Below are 14,075 nucleotides of genomic sequence, written 5' to 3'. Positions count from 1 at the left end.
TAACTACAGTGTCAAAAGACTCTGGTTTTTCCCCTTCTTCTCCAGACAAAAATACCTCACCTGAGGATTCTGATGACTGATGTCCCGGGTCCCAGTAAGAAGCCTAGAAAACAAGTTTCCCCTCCTAAAGTACTAGATTTTAATCCCACCAAGATTATCCCCCCCAGGGCGTCTAATTGGATTCTTCCTCCAGAGGTAGCTAAGTATGAACAGTCCCACATTCACAAGAGTTTCAATAAGGAGGTGCGGTCACGCCTTCGAGCGGAATGCTCTAGACCTGATCTAGAAAGTAAGGTTGCGGAAACACCAGAAATTGACCCCACTATGGTGACCTTTATGAAAAAATTCGCCAGGGGCCCTAAAAAGGGTCTGGACAGGTCGTGGCGTAACTGCCAGGACAAATTGTTAGACATTTCTGGTCCTTTGACAAAACTTCTAGAATTGGCCTTCCACACCAAGGAATCAGGGACACCGACGTTTTAATAAGTTGGGCACAAAGAGCCATTTGCCAACTTGGCAACACTAACTGCGCGATCTTATCCGAACACAGGAAGTCCATACTTATGCATATCGACCCTAACTAAATGATTTGGGCACTTAAAAGGCTGGTCTTTCGGCCGACGAACTGCTCTTTGGGGCCTCATTCATGAAAGAACTGGCTCAGTTCTGTTCTACTTATTCCTCCCTCGTCAAGGCACAGTTGCCTCTCAAAAAGGTTTTCAAAAGAAGCCTTTTTCTCAGGTTCAGTCGTTATGGAGGGCAAGTGTCCGGCCGAGGATCTTTCTCAGGTCCTCAGAACTACTACCCAAGAGGAAGAGGAGGTTGGTATGGAGAGCAGTCTTCAGACGCCACCTTCTACCCCATCTGCGGCAGAGGAGGGCGTTCCAGATTCCGTAGAGGGTCACGCTGGGGACAACAGGGAGCAATTCAAGAAGCTGGATATTCCGGTAAGCATTATTACACACTCTCAGGTACTACTGGGGGGCAGAGTGGGATTATTCCTGGACAACCGGAAATAGATTTCTGGGGATCCTTAGGTTCTTCAGACAGTATTAGGCTTCAGGTTGGAGTTTGTCAGTATTCCAAAACAATTGCAGTCCCCTCCTGAGATGTATTTTTCCCTCGCAGATCAGTCCTTTATAGATTTGGAGGTTCAATCTCTGATCAACAAAGGGGCAGTACGTTTTTCCTCCCCCCACCCATACGGTTTTATCAGCCCCATTTTCTTAGTAGACAAGAAAGGTGGGGGTCATCACCTTGTGTTAAACCTAAAAGATTTACATTTTTGGATGTTGTACAGACACTTCAAAGTGGAAGGAATACACATGTTGAGAGAGACACTATTAGAAGGCGACAGGAGGGTCCGCCTCGACCTCAAGGATGCCTATCTCTCGATTCCCATCTTCCCTCCACATAGGAGATATTTACAATTTCTATGGAGGGGTCACTGCCTGGAGTTCAATACGCTCCCTTGTGCTTTACCAAACTGATGAGACCAGTGGTGGAATCACTTCAGCCAAAAGGTTTGCGACTGATCATATATTTGGACAGCATATTATTGATGGCTCAAGATGCACAGACTCTCCTGACTCATTTAGAATGGACTATTCACCTCTTAAAGGAGCTGGGCTTCCTTATCAATGTACTGAAGTCACTATTGAGTCCATCTCAGATGATAGATTCAGTCCGATCACAGCTTATTCTGCGCTCTCAGAAAATTTGCAACATCAAGAGAGAATTGAAGCCTACTTTAGTCAGCCCGACTTTATCGTTGAGGAACACTGCTAGGCTAGTGGGTCTTCTGGCCTTGTCTATTCAGGCCATATTTCCGGTTCCCCTTCACTATCGTGCTCTGCAGAGACTCAAAATCAAACATCTGTGGAAGGGTCTGAATTATTGGAACAGATTCTGTTATCCGATGAAGTGAGGTCGGAAATTCATTGGTGGCTAGAGCATATGGAGGCTTGGAACGGCAGAGCCATGTTTGGTTCTTACCCAGAAGTGGTGATCGAATCGGATGCCAGTCATCGGGGCTGCTCATTGTGGTTCTTTGGTGACAGGGTGCCAATGGTCGAGATCGGAACAGAATCTCCACATCAACTGCTTGGAGCTTCTGGCGGGCTCATTTGCCGTAAAGTGCCTCTCCTCTCTGAAGACGGACTGTTGCATATTATTGAAGATGGACAATTTTTCAGCAGTCCGGCATGTCAACAAATTGGGAGGGACGAAGTCCAGGATCCTGGCAGAAATTGCCAAGGAATTCTGGCATTACTGCCTCAGCCATCATCTGGTTGTCCTAGCGGATTATTTTCCGGGTTCCCAGAACACCGTAGCGGACTGGAACTCCAGATTTACGAGGGATTCCAGCGATTGGAAACTAGACCCAATGATTTTTCTCCAGATAAATCAGAGTGGGGACCTTGCGACGTGGATCTTTTTGCTTCACATCTCAACTCTCAGATAACAAAATTTTCAGCTGGCGTCTGGACCCTCTAGCTCTGGCGGCAGATGGCTTTCTTCAGGACTGGACGCACCTTCGGGGGAATGCTTTTCTACCATTCCTGATGATTTCCAGGGTTCTGTCTCACATACAGTGACAGAAGGTGGAGATTGTTCTGGTGACCCCGTTCTGGAGGGCTCAACCGTGGCTCCTGGTAGCTCCGCAATTAGCTTGCGCTCCTCCACTTCTCATTCTCCCTCATCAGAATTCTCTGATGAGTCTGGAGGGCCTTCAACATCCACTTGTCTTGTCAGAGAAACTGATATTGATGGCTTGGATGGTTTCAGGTCAAGATGGAATTCCCCAGGCATTTCGCAGCAAGCTGCAGATTTCATCAAACAGGCTTGGGCTGCAGCCACTCATAAGCGGTATACCTCAGCCTGGCGCAGATGGAGTAGTTGGTGTGAAGTGCGGGGTTTTGATCCCGTGGGGTTGGACGTTGAGTTGATTGTAAATTTCTTAGAAAGGTTCAGGATTGGCCTATAGAACGGTCAATAACTTCCGATCCGCCATCTCTGCTGGTCATGAACCTATTCAAGGTATGCCTGTAGGGGAACATCCTCTGGTTTGTGAGGTTATGAAAGGTATCCGCATGTTGAATCCTCCTCAGGCCCGGTATTCTTCTTTATGGGATGTGGATATTGTATTGAGATTTTTAGACAATTGGCCTCCTAATAGGTATCTTTCTAGAAAACAGATTTCGGTGAAACTAACTATGTTGCTCTGCCTTACTTCCTGCAAAAGAGTGTCAGATGTTACGCATTGGATTTAGCACGGAGAGTTTATTCTCCTAAAGGTGTTACCTTTACCATCATGAGAAGGACAAAAACTAATTGCATGTCAGTAACTTATCCGATGTTTCCTGATAACCCACAACTGTGTGTAGCTCAACGTTTGAAAGCATATGAAGTAGCCACTGAAGAAATCAGACAAGACTCTAGGGGTCAATTATTGATATTGTTACAGAAACCTTTTAAGGTGGTGTTGCCCTTTACATTATCTAGATGGATGAAATGGTTGATCAGCGAAGCTGGCATAGATACAAAAAACTTTGGGGCACATTCGCTAAGGGGAGCCATGGCTTCCAAGACATATGCCTTAGGTTCTCGTTTAGAGGACATTATGAGGGTGACACACTGGTCTTCTGGGTCTACTTTTCGTAAATTCAACCACAAACCTGTGGTTGATGTAGCTACAGTGGTAAAGGGACAGCTTAAAATCAAGCATAATCAGAGCCTCCACGTCCTGACATAGAATAAAAAAAATTCTAGCTTACTTGTCATGAATTTTAAATTCTATTAAGGACATGCAGGCGAGGATTATTCCTCACATATATATATTTTTAGGACTCTTATCAGGGCTTAATGTAAAGAATTTTGGGGAAATCTTGTTATGCATGTTTATTAATTTTGCCCTCCCTTGCTTTTTACAGATTTGCTCAGAGAAGTATTGATAATTGTATATCTATTATTTGGGAGATATTACCTTCAGTTTTTGCTATTTTAGGGTCTGATCAGAAGAGTCCGTGAAGTATGAATCTTCCACTGCTCAGCTTTTGTAGAAGACAGCTCTGTGGATTTCGTTCTCGTTCGAAGGGACTCTGCTCCTTCTGGATATGGCTCCTGTTGAGCTTGGTTCGTGTTTCCAGGATTTCCGATCTAGTGGTCTTTGGAAACGTTAATCTGTAAGGAGTTTCGTTCCTGATGTTTATCTGACTTTGACAAAGAAAGAGGAAGTGACTTAAGGAGTCATGGTTTATATGAACAGGGGTCTTGAGATGTGATTGGTACATGTGATCTACTGTAAAGCATCATGGGTATTGATATTTTTAGTTTTACTGTTATTTAATTGGCTGCTGTGTAAAGACAGTAAAAGAAAGAGAAAGCATAATCCTCGCTTCTGTGTCCTTAATAGAATTGAAAATTGACGCGTAAGCTAAAAAAACAACTTTTATTCTATCCGCGACTACTAGGACGTCCGTCCAGAACCTTTGAATTTTAGGACAGTGCCAGAGTAAGCGTGTTAAGATGCCAGGTTGGTCACAATGCCTCTAACAGTTAGGATCCCCACTGGGTCTCCACCTAGCCACCTGAACCGGTGTGGAGCACCAATGATGCACTATCTTTAGGAACATTTCTTTACCTTATGTACTGCAGACTGAGGCACCTTCTCGGTGCACAGTGTCAAGCCATTCTCGGGGGCGGGCAAGCTCAAGTTCGCATTTCTGTTCCAATCTCCGCTGGAGTTCTGGTGGGGGTGACCGGGGTGAGTAGAAATGTGCAGATGTTCAAGAGAATCTGTTTGTCAGATTGGTGTGTGATGAGACATTTTTCAAGAGGCATAAGCAATCGGCTGGCATAGGGTTAAATATGTGGTTGCAAAACCCAATGGCAAACAGCCAAGTATTGCCAATACACTGAAGGGGGGGAGGTCATAATCAGTCTGGAGTTGAGCCTAGTCTGTGATGCCACCTGGGTCAAAGAGGTCCCCAAAAAAGTGATTATTTTTCAAGCAAGAATTTGGAAACATTAATTCTTCTCAAATCCTAGCAGCATTGCCAATAGTGAACTAAGAGGCAAGTCAGTTGTTATGTGACCCTTTGGGTGACCTGGGTTCCTATTATACATGAACAACATTACAGTTTATTAAATCAAACACAGGAAAATGTTTAGTCGAGCCCTGAGAAATTTACATGATACTTTCGCCCAATAAAGTACAAGAATTCTGCAAGGTGCATATGTACCCTTGACCAGCCCACGTTTTCAATGGTACACCCTTGAGACTGCAGACTTTTAATCATATCTAAAATTCTCAGTAAATCATTAGGGAATTAGATGATGTATGACGGACGGCTAAATAACTGGGGATAGTGAAGCACAGCTTCAAGATTTAACCTTAAATAATATTGAAAAAAATGACTGGAACCTATTACTTAGTCTAAAGGCAGCACAAGCCCGTTTTAAAAGATTTTAAAACAACTTTTGTTTCTCCGGTGAGGATTGTGAACTCGAATTAAGTGGTACTCAAGAAGCAAAATCAGATCAACAATCAAGAGAACAGGAACAAAGTATCTGATGAGCGGAGTGAAAAGGATACAAAATGAGCAAGCAATTAAAAAAAAAAACTAAAAACCTGGAAAAAGATTTTAGAAGAAGCAAAATTGACAACAAGTAAAAGCTTAAAGAGAAAAAATGCTGACGAGTTTATCATCCGGCTCAACATTTCGGCAGCAGTAGAAGAAGAAACTCAGTTTATCTATTATGCAGAATTGTACGTGTTGTGTTATACCAAAGATAATTAAAATCTGTGAGGTATTGGTACAATGTCTGAATTCCCTTAAAACTATTAAAAGGTTTGCATTTAGGCAGAGCTCGCATAATATCAGCATAACAAGGAAAAATAGTAATACGTTTTTGAAATCCAAGAACATAAAAATGTAACATGATGGCAATAATGAACTATAAAGAAAACTTACAATTCGAAGACCATATAAAGCATCCCATCTGAGCTGTACGTTTCTAACAACTCCACAATATGTGGATGTTTCAGCATGTGACAGATACTTGCTTCCCTCTTCAAATCTGCAAAGCAAAAATAAACTGGTGAGATCGTAGGTAGGGTGTAACTGTTTCAATATGCTAAAAAACCCTATTACTTTCTTGACACGGAGAATAAACGTAGTGATGAACAATTCAAAAGGGTTGAACATAAACATGTGAAAATATCTATTTCCCTACAGACGAACTGCGAGTCCAAACAAACACTGGCAAAGCCAATATGTCTGGTGTTGGTGCCAGCCTTTTGGCTTTGTTAACGCTTGTTCGTTTTTGTCAAGTCAAATGTTATTGTTGGGGGAGCTGGTGGGTCCTCACTAATATTAAAAAAATAAAAAAAATAAAAAACACGCTGGATAAAAGATTTTTTATGTTTTGTTTAAAAAAAAAAAAAAACACTGCCTGGCACTGAAGGGAGCTAATTTATGCAGATGTGCTTCTTGTGAAAGAGCAGAACGCCACCACTCCGTGAAATTATCCAGTTGTTCAAGTGGGCTGACCAACTAACTCATGTTGTATTGTTCAGTGGCGGAACAAAAAACGTGAACGACAATACCATACAAATGGATGGAGGACTGGCTGCCCGTTAAGTAGGTGCATCATGTGCATAACTTTAGTAAAATAAAATAAAAAGTCTTGTCTAGTGCCAGAACTAAAAAGTGCACACTGCCCTTAAAAAGCGACTGGCTTCGTCAAATTGGCTCTTAAAATATTCCCCTTAAAGCAAGTGTTCAGAAAATGAAACACTTCCTTTGCCTGGTTGTGAACCCCTGTACCAACAGGCCAGATTTGAAGTAAATTTTTGTGATCTGGCTTTCTCCACACACAATCAGTCAACAGACATGGTACCAAAACTCTGCATTCTTGTGTTTCTACTTCCCCCTTATGTTTCAGTGGCTAATCGTTTACCTTTATAGGTGTGGTGTCTTTAAACACAGCAGAGCACTAATCTAAACAAACTGTGTGTCGTTATGTAAGGCATTTTGTTCAAAGTCTCTCTTCTGTAGCATCTTGCATGATTTAGAATGGAATACTTTAGACCATCAGCAAACTGTATCAGTGTGACATAATCGCTAGAATGGAATATACTGAAAGCTTGGTTTAGAATGTGCGAGTTCAATGGTACACACAGAGGAATGAAGATGTGTGATTTACAGCTCCGTATGTGGCCTAGACAGTGGCAGGTACCGAGGCTAGGGAAGAAGGTGCAACTGGCTATGAGATAAGTAACCCGCAGAAGAAAGTGGTCTCCTGGAGAGTTTGCTGGGGTTCAGGCAAACTGCTCACACGTCCCACGTGTGTCTTCATCGAAGTGCAGAGTTGAAGGTTGGTGTATGTGGAGTCAAAGCGCAGCTCCAGCCGATGTAAAGCGTGTGACTGGAAAGAAAGCTACACTGAGAAGTCTACCCATCAACTGGTCAAATATTTAGGAGTGTGGGTCCATGGAGATCCAGAGCTAGTGGTACATTATAACTATGGTCAGACGATCTCCAAGCTGGTGGGCAGATTACTGAGATGGTCACGTTCGCCACTGTCCCTGGGGGAAGGGATTGCTTTGATAAAAAATTGTGGTGTTGTCACAGTTGTTATATCTGTTTATCAATATAACGGTACATTTGACTCCGACCTTTTTTCGAAACTCACAATCCCTTCTCATATCAATAGTTTAAGTGGGTAAACAACCACAAATAGCCTGGCACCAGCTAATCTTTCCTTTTACCCAAGGGGGATCTAATGCACTAGACTTTGAGCTTTACTATGTGCACAGGCTCAGCACGCACCCTTCTTAGTGCAGACCCATCACTACACTCCACACCTAATGACTCAATATGAAGATGCAAGTCCAATACCATTATCCTCACTACTTACACACAAACAGTTAGAGGCATTACCGAACAGCATTAGTACCATCAGCAACCCTCTTACGAGCTTGGGAGAAACTTGGCAGACGTGCAAACAAACTGCCACTTCATGTTCCAGCACTTCCCCTGGCGTACCATCCACCTCTATCGGTACACAAGAGCCAAAAGCGTTTTCCTTATTATTTGCGGCAGGTCTCAACACATTGGGAGGCATATACTCGAATGATAGTTTTATTGAATTCACTTATTTACCACAGGACAGCTGCCAATCGTTCATTTTCTATTTCACTCATATGAGAATGCGGGCAACCATACGTGACCACTACCCAGGATTTCTGTAAGCCCCTCCCACCCTACAGTCATTTCAGACTGTATTGACTAAATCTGCTTGCACGGGCCTAGTGACTGCCCTATATGAGATGGCAAAGGCAGATGAAATATGTGACACCAATACACCTCTGGAGAGATGAAATACTATACTCAATACACCTCTCAATACATCAGAATGGGCCTTTTGCTATGCACCGACGGGAAGGCTTACTGCAAATTGTAACTTAGGCATAATACATTTCAAATTCTTGCAACAGACGTAATACACACCTGTCAGCTGGCCAAGTTTGGACTTAGAATGAAGATAGGTGTGAACGTTGTGGTAGGTCAGGTGCAGACTTCATACACTTATCCTGGCAATGTTCTAAAGTGTATCAATTCTGGGAGCAAGTCACATAGACCTTAACAGCTGTAACACAGGAACAGATACCCTGTGACCCCCGCATATGCTTGTTAGGCTATGCTAAATCACTGCTGGCCACTAGTCAGCGACTGGTTGCGATCACACACATGCTGGCCAAGGGATGGATGGTTATTAATCGGGGGAAAAAGATATCCCACGTTAACACAATGGCTTAGAGATGTAGCTATTGTAAAGATCAGCTGGAGCTCTACGCGGAAGAACTAACAAGGGCCTTGTGCCCTAAGGACTTTTGGGCACATTGAATGCGGAGACATAGATAGGATACATGTGCACCAATGTTACCTCCTTGATACTTGCCTTGTTTCTATTCAGTGACAATGTATACTACTGTAACTATAACACTGCAGAGCTCACTTAAGGTTATGTACTTATTTTAATACATTGTTTTTCTTACTGTTTATTGTGGAATTGCTGCAAAAACTCAATAAAAAAAGTCTTTCACTGTTGAGAAGTAATGGAAAGGAGGCATGCATCTCTGCAAAACTCCATTGTTCATGAATAAATAAATCAGAGTAACAAAAAATAAAAAATAAAATGAGGTCTGCGCAACGTTGATCAAGAAGCTACGACGAAGATCATACAAAAAGGTACTACGCTGCCACGCAAAATAAAGTTATACATTGTACGGATCGATAACACTAAAAGTGGATTCAACCAGGTTTACAAAGCGAGCTAAAGACAATTATCATTTACCAAATAATGCTGCAAACAGAAGCGCTGCAAGGCAGAGATCAACCAGGTGGTAGAAAATGCAAACTGAAATGTAGAAAGGATGGAAAGAGTCATTGTGCCACAGCGGTTAAAGTGGCTCAAAGAGAAGTGCTTCGGGTTGTGCTGACAAAGCTGCCCATACTCAAAGCAGTTCAAGCTGCCGACTGGGGCCCAGAACAACTTCATAGGTCTTCCAAAAGGAAATAATTGAAGGCAACAGTTGGATTCGTGAAATGTGAAGATGGTAGCTAAGAAAGAATATACCATTCAAATTAATATTAAAGATGATCCTAAGACTCACATGTCAAAAGACTCAAAAGAGGGCTCGCACAAGCATGATCATCTGACAGCGTCTGGGAGCAAGCTACTCTCAACGTCAGTAAGTTCCACACTGTTCTACAATGCCACTGCCTTCATGAAACAACCACCACCATTCGATGCCACAAAAAAGCAAAATATTGGCTACAGATGGACTGCCTGGGTAGTCATTTGAAGATTTTATTGATGCACTTGAAAAGACTGATAAGAGTAAGATTATCAAATACCTCAAAAATCTTTCTGGTGATGGTGTGAAGAAGTTAAAAATGCTGAGAACTAACAAAGATGTCACATACGATCAGATTAAGAATTTTATGAATTTCAAGTTCAATCCAGTACCACTGCTGATTATGAACGGTATGTTTTCAGTCAAGAACGTTGAAGAGTTGGTGAAACAATCAATGAATTTCTGGAAAGACTCGACACTCATCAATGAAAAAGCCTTGCGGTTTAGAGTTATCAATGGATTCTTGTCTGACTCATTCAGACTACAAATGCTGAGGGAAACTCCTAGTCTGGAGAGAGTGTTGATGGCTGCCAAAGCTAAGGAATGTGCTCAGAAACAAGCTGCTGACATGGAGTCCGAAGGTGCCCAGAGCAAGACAGTCATGAGTGTGAGAAAAGTGATTCTAGACAAAAGACTGGACGACACAAATTGATGTCTACATGTAAAAAGAAGTTGTGTTTCAGATGTGGATTTTCATTTCCACATAAAGGAAAGTGTCCCACCACTGAACAAAGGCTGTGGTAAAGAGAGCCATTTTGTGACGAGGTGTGAAGCGAAGGAAAAAGTAAGTGTGTCACAGCACAAAAACAAAATGGCCGCTAGAAAATTACGGAAGAGACGTTCGGCGCATGCCCACAAAGCCAAGCGGTGACATTAGTTGCAGCAAATAGATACTAAATGAGGTTGATCGTCTTCTAAATCATCGTCAAACAGTTCTTCTGCCTCAATAATAAGTGGAAGTTAAAAAAGGGATTGTGTCATGTCGATGTTTACCTCAGAAAAACGGGCACGTCAGACTGGTTGCATGTGATGAAAAATACCAGTCAAACAAAAATTCAACAGCGCCAAAGCAGCAAAATCATACAAACACTGTCCAAAGATTACACTAAAAATAAATGGATGTTTAACCCTTTTCATTATCGACAGTGGTGCACTGATAAATAGAATGCCTGAAGAGAAATACAATGAACTGTCTCCATAACCGAGGCTTACACCATTGAAGACCAAAGTATATACTTGGGCTGCATCAACTCCCATGAAGAGTCAAGATTCACTCGTAATGACAGTGAAACATAAGAAAATAGAGCTACAAGCACCGATCCATGAGCTTCAATGTACAGCAGCAAGTGCCTGGTTGCTCAGTTTCAACACGGCTGCTGACATGGGACTGATTTTTGTGAATTACAACATGAATGCTCATAAAAAAATAGTAAGTCAATTCCCTTTGTTGATTCATGGTTTAGGAAAGTTAAAGACTAAGAAAGTAAAGATGCATATTAATAAGGATGTCCGTCCTGTTGCTAAGAGAAATAGACAAGTTGCTTTTCATTTACAAAAAAAGAACTTGAATCGTTATTTAAAAATCTTAATGAGTGTTCCACTAGTCCAATACCATGGATTTCTTCCATAGTAGTAGTGCCCAAAACGGACAGTGAAGGAGCTGTGCGCATATGAGTTTACATGCACCATGTAAACAAAGCAACTGAATGGGAACTACATCCAGGGCTGCACATTGCAAGCATGATAATGCAAGTGAATGGTGCCAAGGTCTTTTCTTGACTTGATTTGAATAAAGGTTATCATCAGTTGGAACTTGTAGGAAGTTCAGGTACATTACTACCTTTTCTACACACAGAGCTTTTCCAAGATGTCATTCGACGCATTATGCAGCTTGTGGTGAATGCATCCAATTTTAGCGATGACATATTAGATCTCAGAGCTACAAAGAAGGAGCAAGATAGAACTCTCAGACAAAGTATGTCAATTACTCAGTGATGTAGGTTTGATTTTGAATGCAAACAAGTTTGAGTTCAACAAGACAAAACTGAAATTCTTTGGCCATATATTTTCTGATGGGGGAAGGACAACTGACCCTACAAAAAAATCAAGCTTTGTCAAATGCTGACCCCCATCTCCCAACAAGATGTTTCAATGGTACATTATTTTCTTGGAATGGCCAGTTACTGCAAAAGATATATACAAGAGTTTCCCCACTGTTCATGCTCCACTACAAGACTCTATGAAATGTGCTTCTTTTCAACAGTCACAAGAATGCGATAAAAGATTCAAGAAAATCAAACATATCATTGAAAATGCTACAGAAATGGCAAACCATACAGGAGGTTGTGGTCGACGCTAGCCCGGTTGGGTTAGGCGCTATCCTTGGACAGCTTAATGGATACCCATATGCTCAAGTTTGGCTGTGGTACGGACTTGTGAAAATTTCCATATATTCCTGTATGGAAAGCCTTTTATGCTGGTGACTGATCATCAAGCTTTGCTGACCATCTTCGGCCATCCAAAAGCCAAGGTGCCTCCTCGTACTGAACAGTGGGGTTTAAGATTGTAAAAGTTTGATTATTCAACTGTGCATCATCCAGGAAAGAATCAGAATCTTGCAGACTACTTTTCTAGAGTGTCTATACTAGGTCACGGAACTCCATCCAAGACGGCTAAGGCCTACATTAATTTCATTGACAAAGCCAGCACACCAGCTGCTGTATCGTTAGTCCACAATTGTCACTGCCACAAGCCATAATAGTGACCTGGTGAAGTTAAAATAAATAATTACACATCAGTCGTGTAGCAAACACGTTCAGCCTCTCAATAATGATGGTGAATATCAAAAATACGAAAATGTCAAGGATTAATTATCCCTAACTCAGGAAGGAATTAAACTACGAGGTTCGAGTATCCTGATTTCAGAGTCTCTGCAACAAAAAGTGATTGAAGTGGCTCATGAAGGACATTCTGGTATTGTTGCCACAAATAGAGCTCTCCAAGACCAAGTTTGGTTTCCATACTTAGATGAAAGAGTTGAAAAAGAACAAAGTCTGTCATATATGCAGCTGCCGGGCAACCATGTTACTCAACATACTCTGAACATGTCAGAACTCCCTAAACATGCCTGGGAGAGAGCTGCCATTGAATTCTTGGGTCCACTTGATGATAGACATCATTTAATGGCAACAATAGATAAATACTCATGTTTTCCTTTGGCTGCAGATTCTCATCCACAACTCATGATCGAGTAATCGAAAGACTTGATGCCATCTTTGCGACAAGGGGCATATCAGCCATTGTAAATTCTGACAATGGACCGCCATTCAACATTAAAGAATTTATAGATTTTTTGGGGCATCTAGCACAAAGCATCAACAGATCAAACCTTTATTGCCACAGGCCAATGGATTTGTTGAGGGTTTTATAAGTACACTAAAGAAAGCAGTGCAGCATGCAACTCCTGAAAAGCTCAATTGAAGACCGTATTCAATTCTACTTTATGCGCTTACTGTTCGATACCCCAAATTGACCACAGGTGAAAGTCTTGCAACTTTGATTTTCAGGTAAGAAATGGCAACTAAGTTATCTCAATGGACCACAGAGAGAGAAAAAAGTGAAAACATGAGTCATACAAGGGACGTGGCTAACAAAGAGAAAATGAAAGTTTGTGCAGACAAGAGACGACATGCAAAAGACATATTCTTCAGAAAAAAATTGACGAGTGCTCAACAGATACACAAAACAAAATCTGATGCACCTGATGATGCTGAACTTTTCCAAGTCTACCAAAGGACACATGGCAACTCCCCAGAGCCCTGGGAAGTCTATCAGAGACTAGTCTCACTTTAGGTCAGTGTTTCACCGGTCTTTGATGAAAGAAAGACTGACTGAAAATCCAGTGGCATTTAACCTTAACTTCCTGCCAAAGCATCTTCCATAACTGCAAGGACTGGCCCCTTTTCAATGGGTGCCCCAATCTATCCACTACATGTGCATTACAATCACTAGCTCCTTCCAGACATGGACCAATTGGCTGCGCTACCACAAGACTATATTGGAGGACCTGCACCGGTGGAAACCGTTACACATATCTCCTGGCTGGGCCAAGTGAAGATGCTCAAAATGAATAATCTGCCTTGGTTGCTTTACCTTTTTCAGACCCTTCCAACCCCATCACGATAGAGGACATTTGACATATGTAAAGGGATTGCCGATTCTTCCTCTGGAAGGAAAAGCAGCCCCAGCATCTAAAATACATTCCTCATGCGCTCCAGAAATCCTGATGGCCTGGCCTGTCCCAACCTTCTGGACTACTACCGGGCAACCCACCTATGCTTTCTCTCTGAATTGGTAATCAGAAAGAGTG

At 42.1% G+C, this 14,075-nt stretch overlaps 1 protein-coding gene across 3 annotated transcripts in view; it reads right to left on the bottom strand.

Moving 5' to 3' along the window:
* CASK (calcium/calmodulin dependent serine protein kinase) overlaps positions 1–14,075 on the bottom strand; it is a 1,258,500-nt gene that overhangs the window by 921,103 nt on the left and 323,322 nt on the right. For all 3 annotated transcript variants that reach the window (XM_069204206.1, XM_069204204.1, XM_069204205.1), the window contains exon 3: positions 5,976–6,081. In XM_069204206.1, coding sequence (XP_069060307.1) covers positions 5,976–6,081 — 106 coding nt within the window. The remainder of the gene's footprint in view (positions 1–5,975; positions 6,082–14,075) is intronic.

This window comes from Pleurodeles waltl, chromosome 8 (genome assembly GCF_031143425.1).
Source record: "Pleurodeles waltl isolate 20211129_DDA chromosome 8, aPleWal1.hap1.20221129, whole genome shotgun sequence".
Classification (NCBI taxonomy): domain Eukaryota; kingdom Metazoa; phylum Chordata; class Amphibia; order Caudata; family Salamandridae; genus Pleurodeles; species Pleurodeles waltl.
Note: the sequence above shows the minus strand (reverse complement) of the source record. Positions and strands in the feature narration are given on the sequence as shown.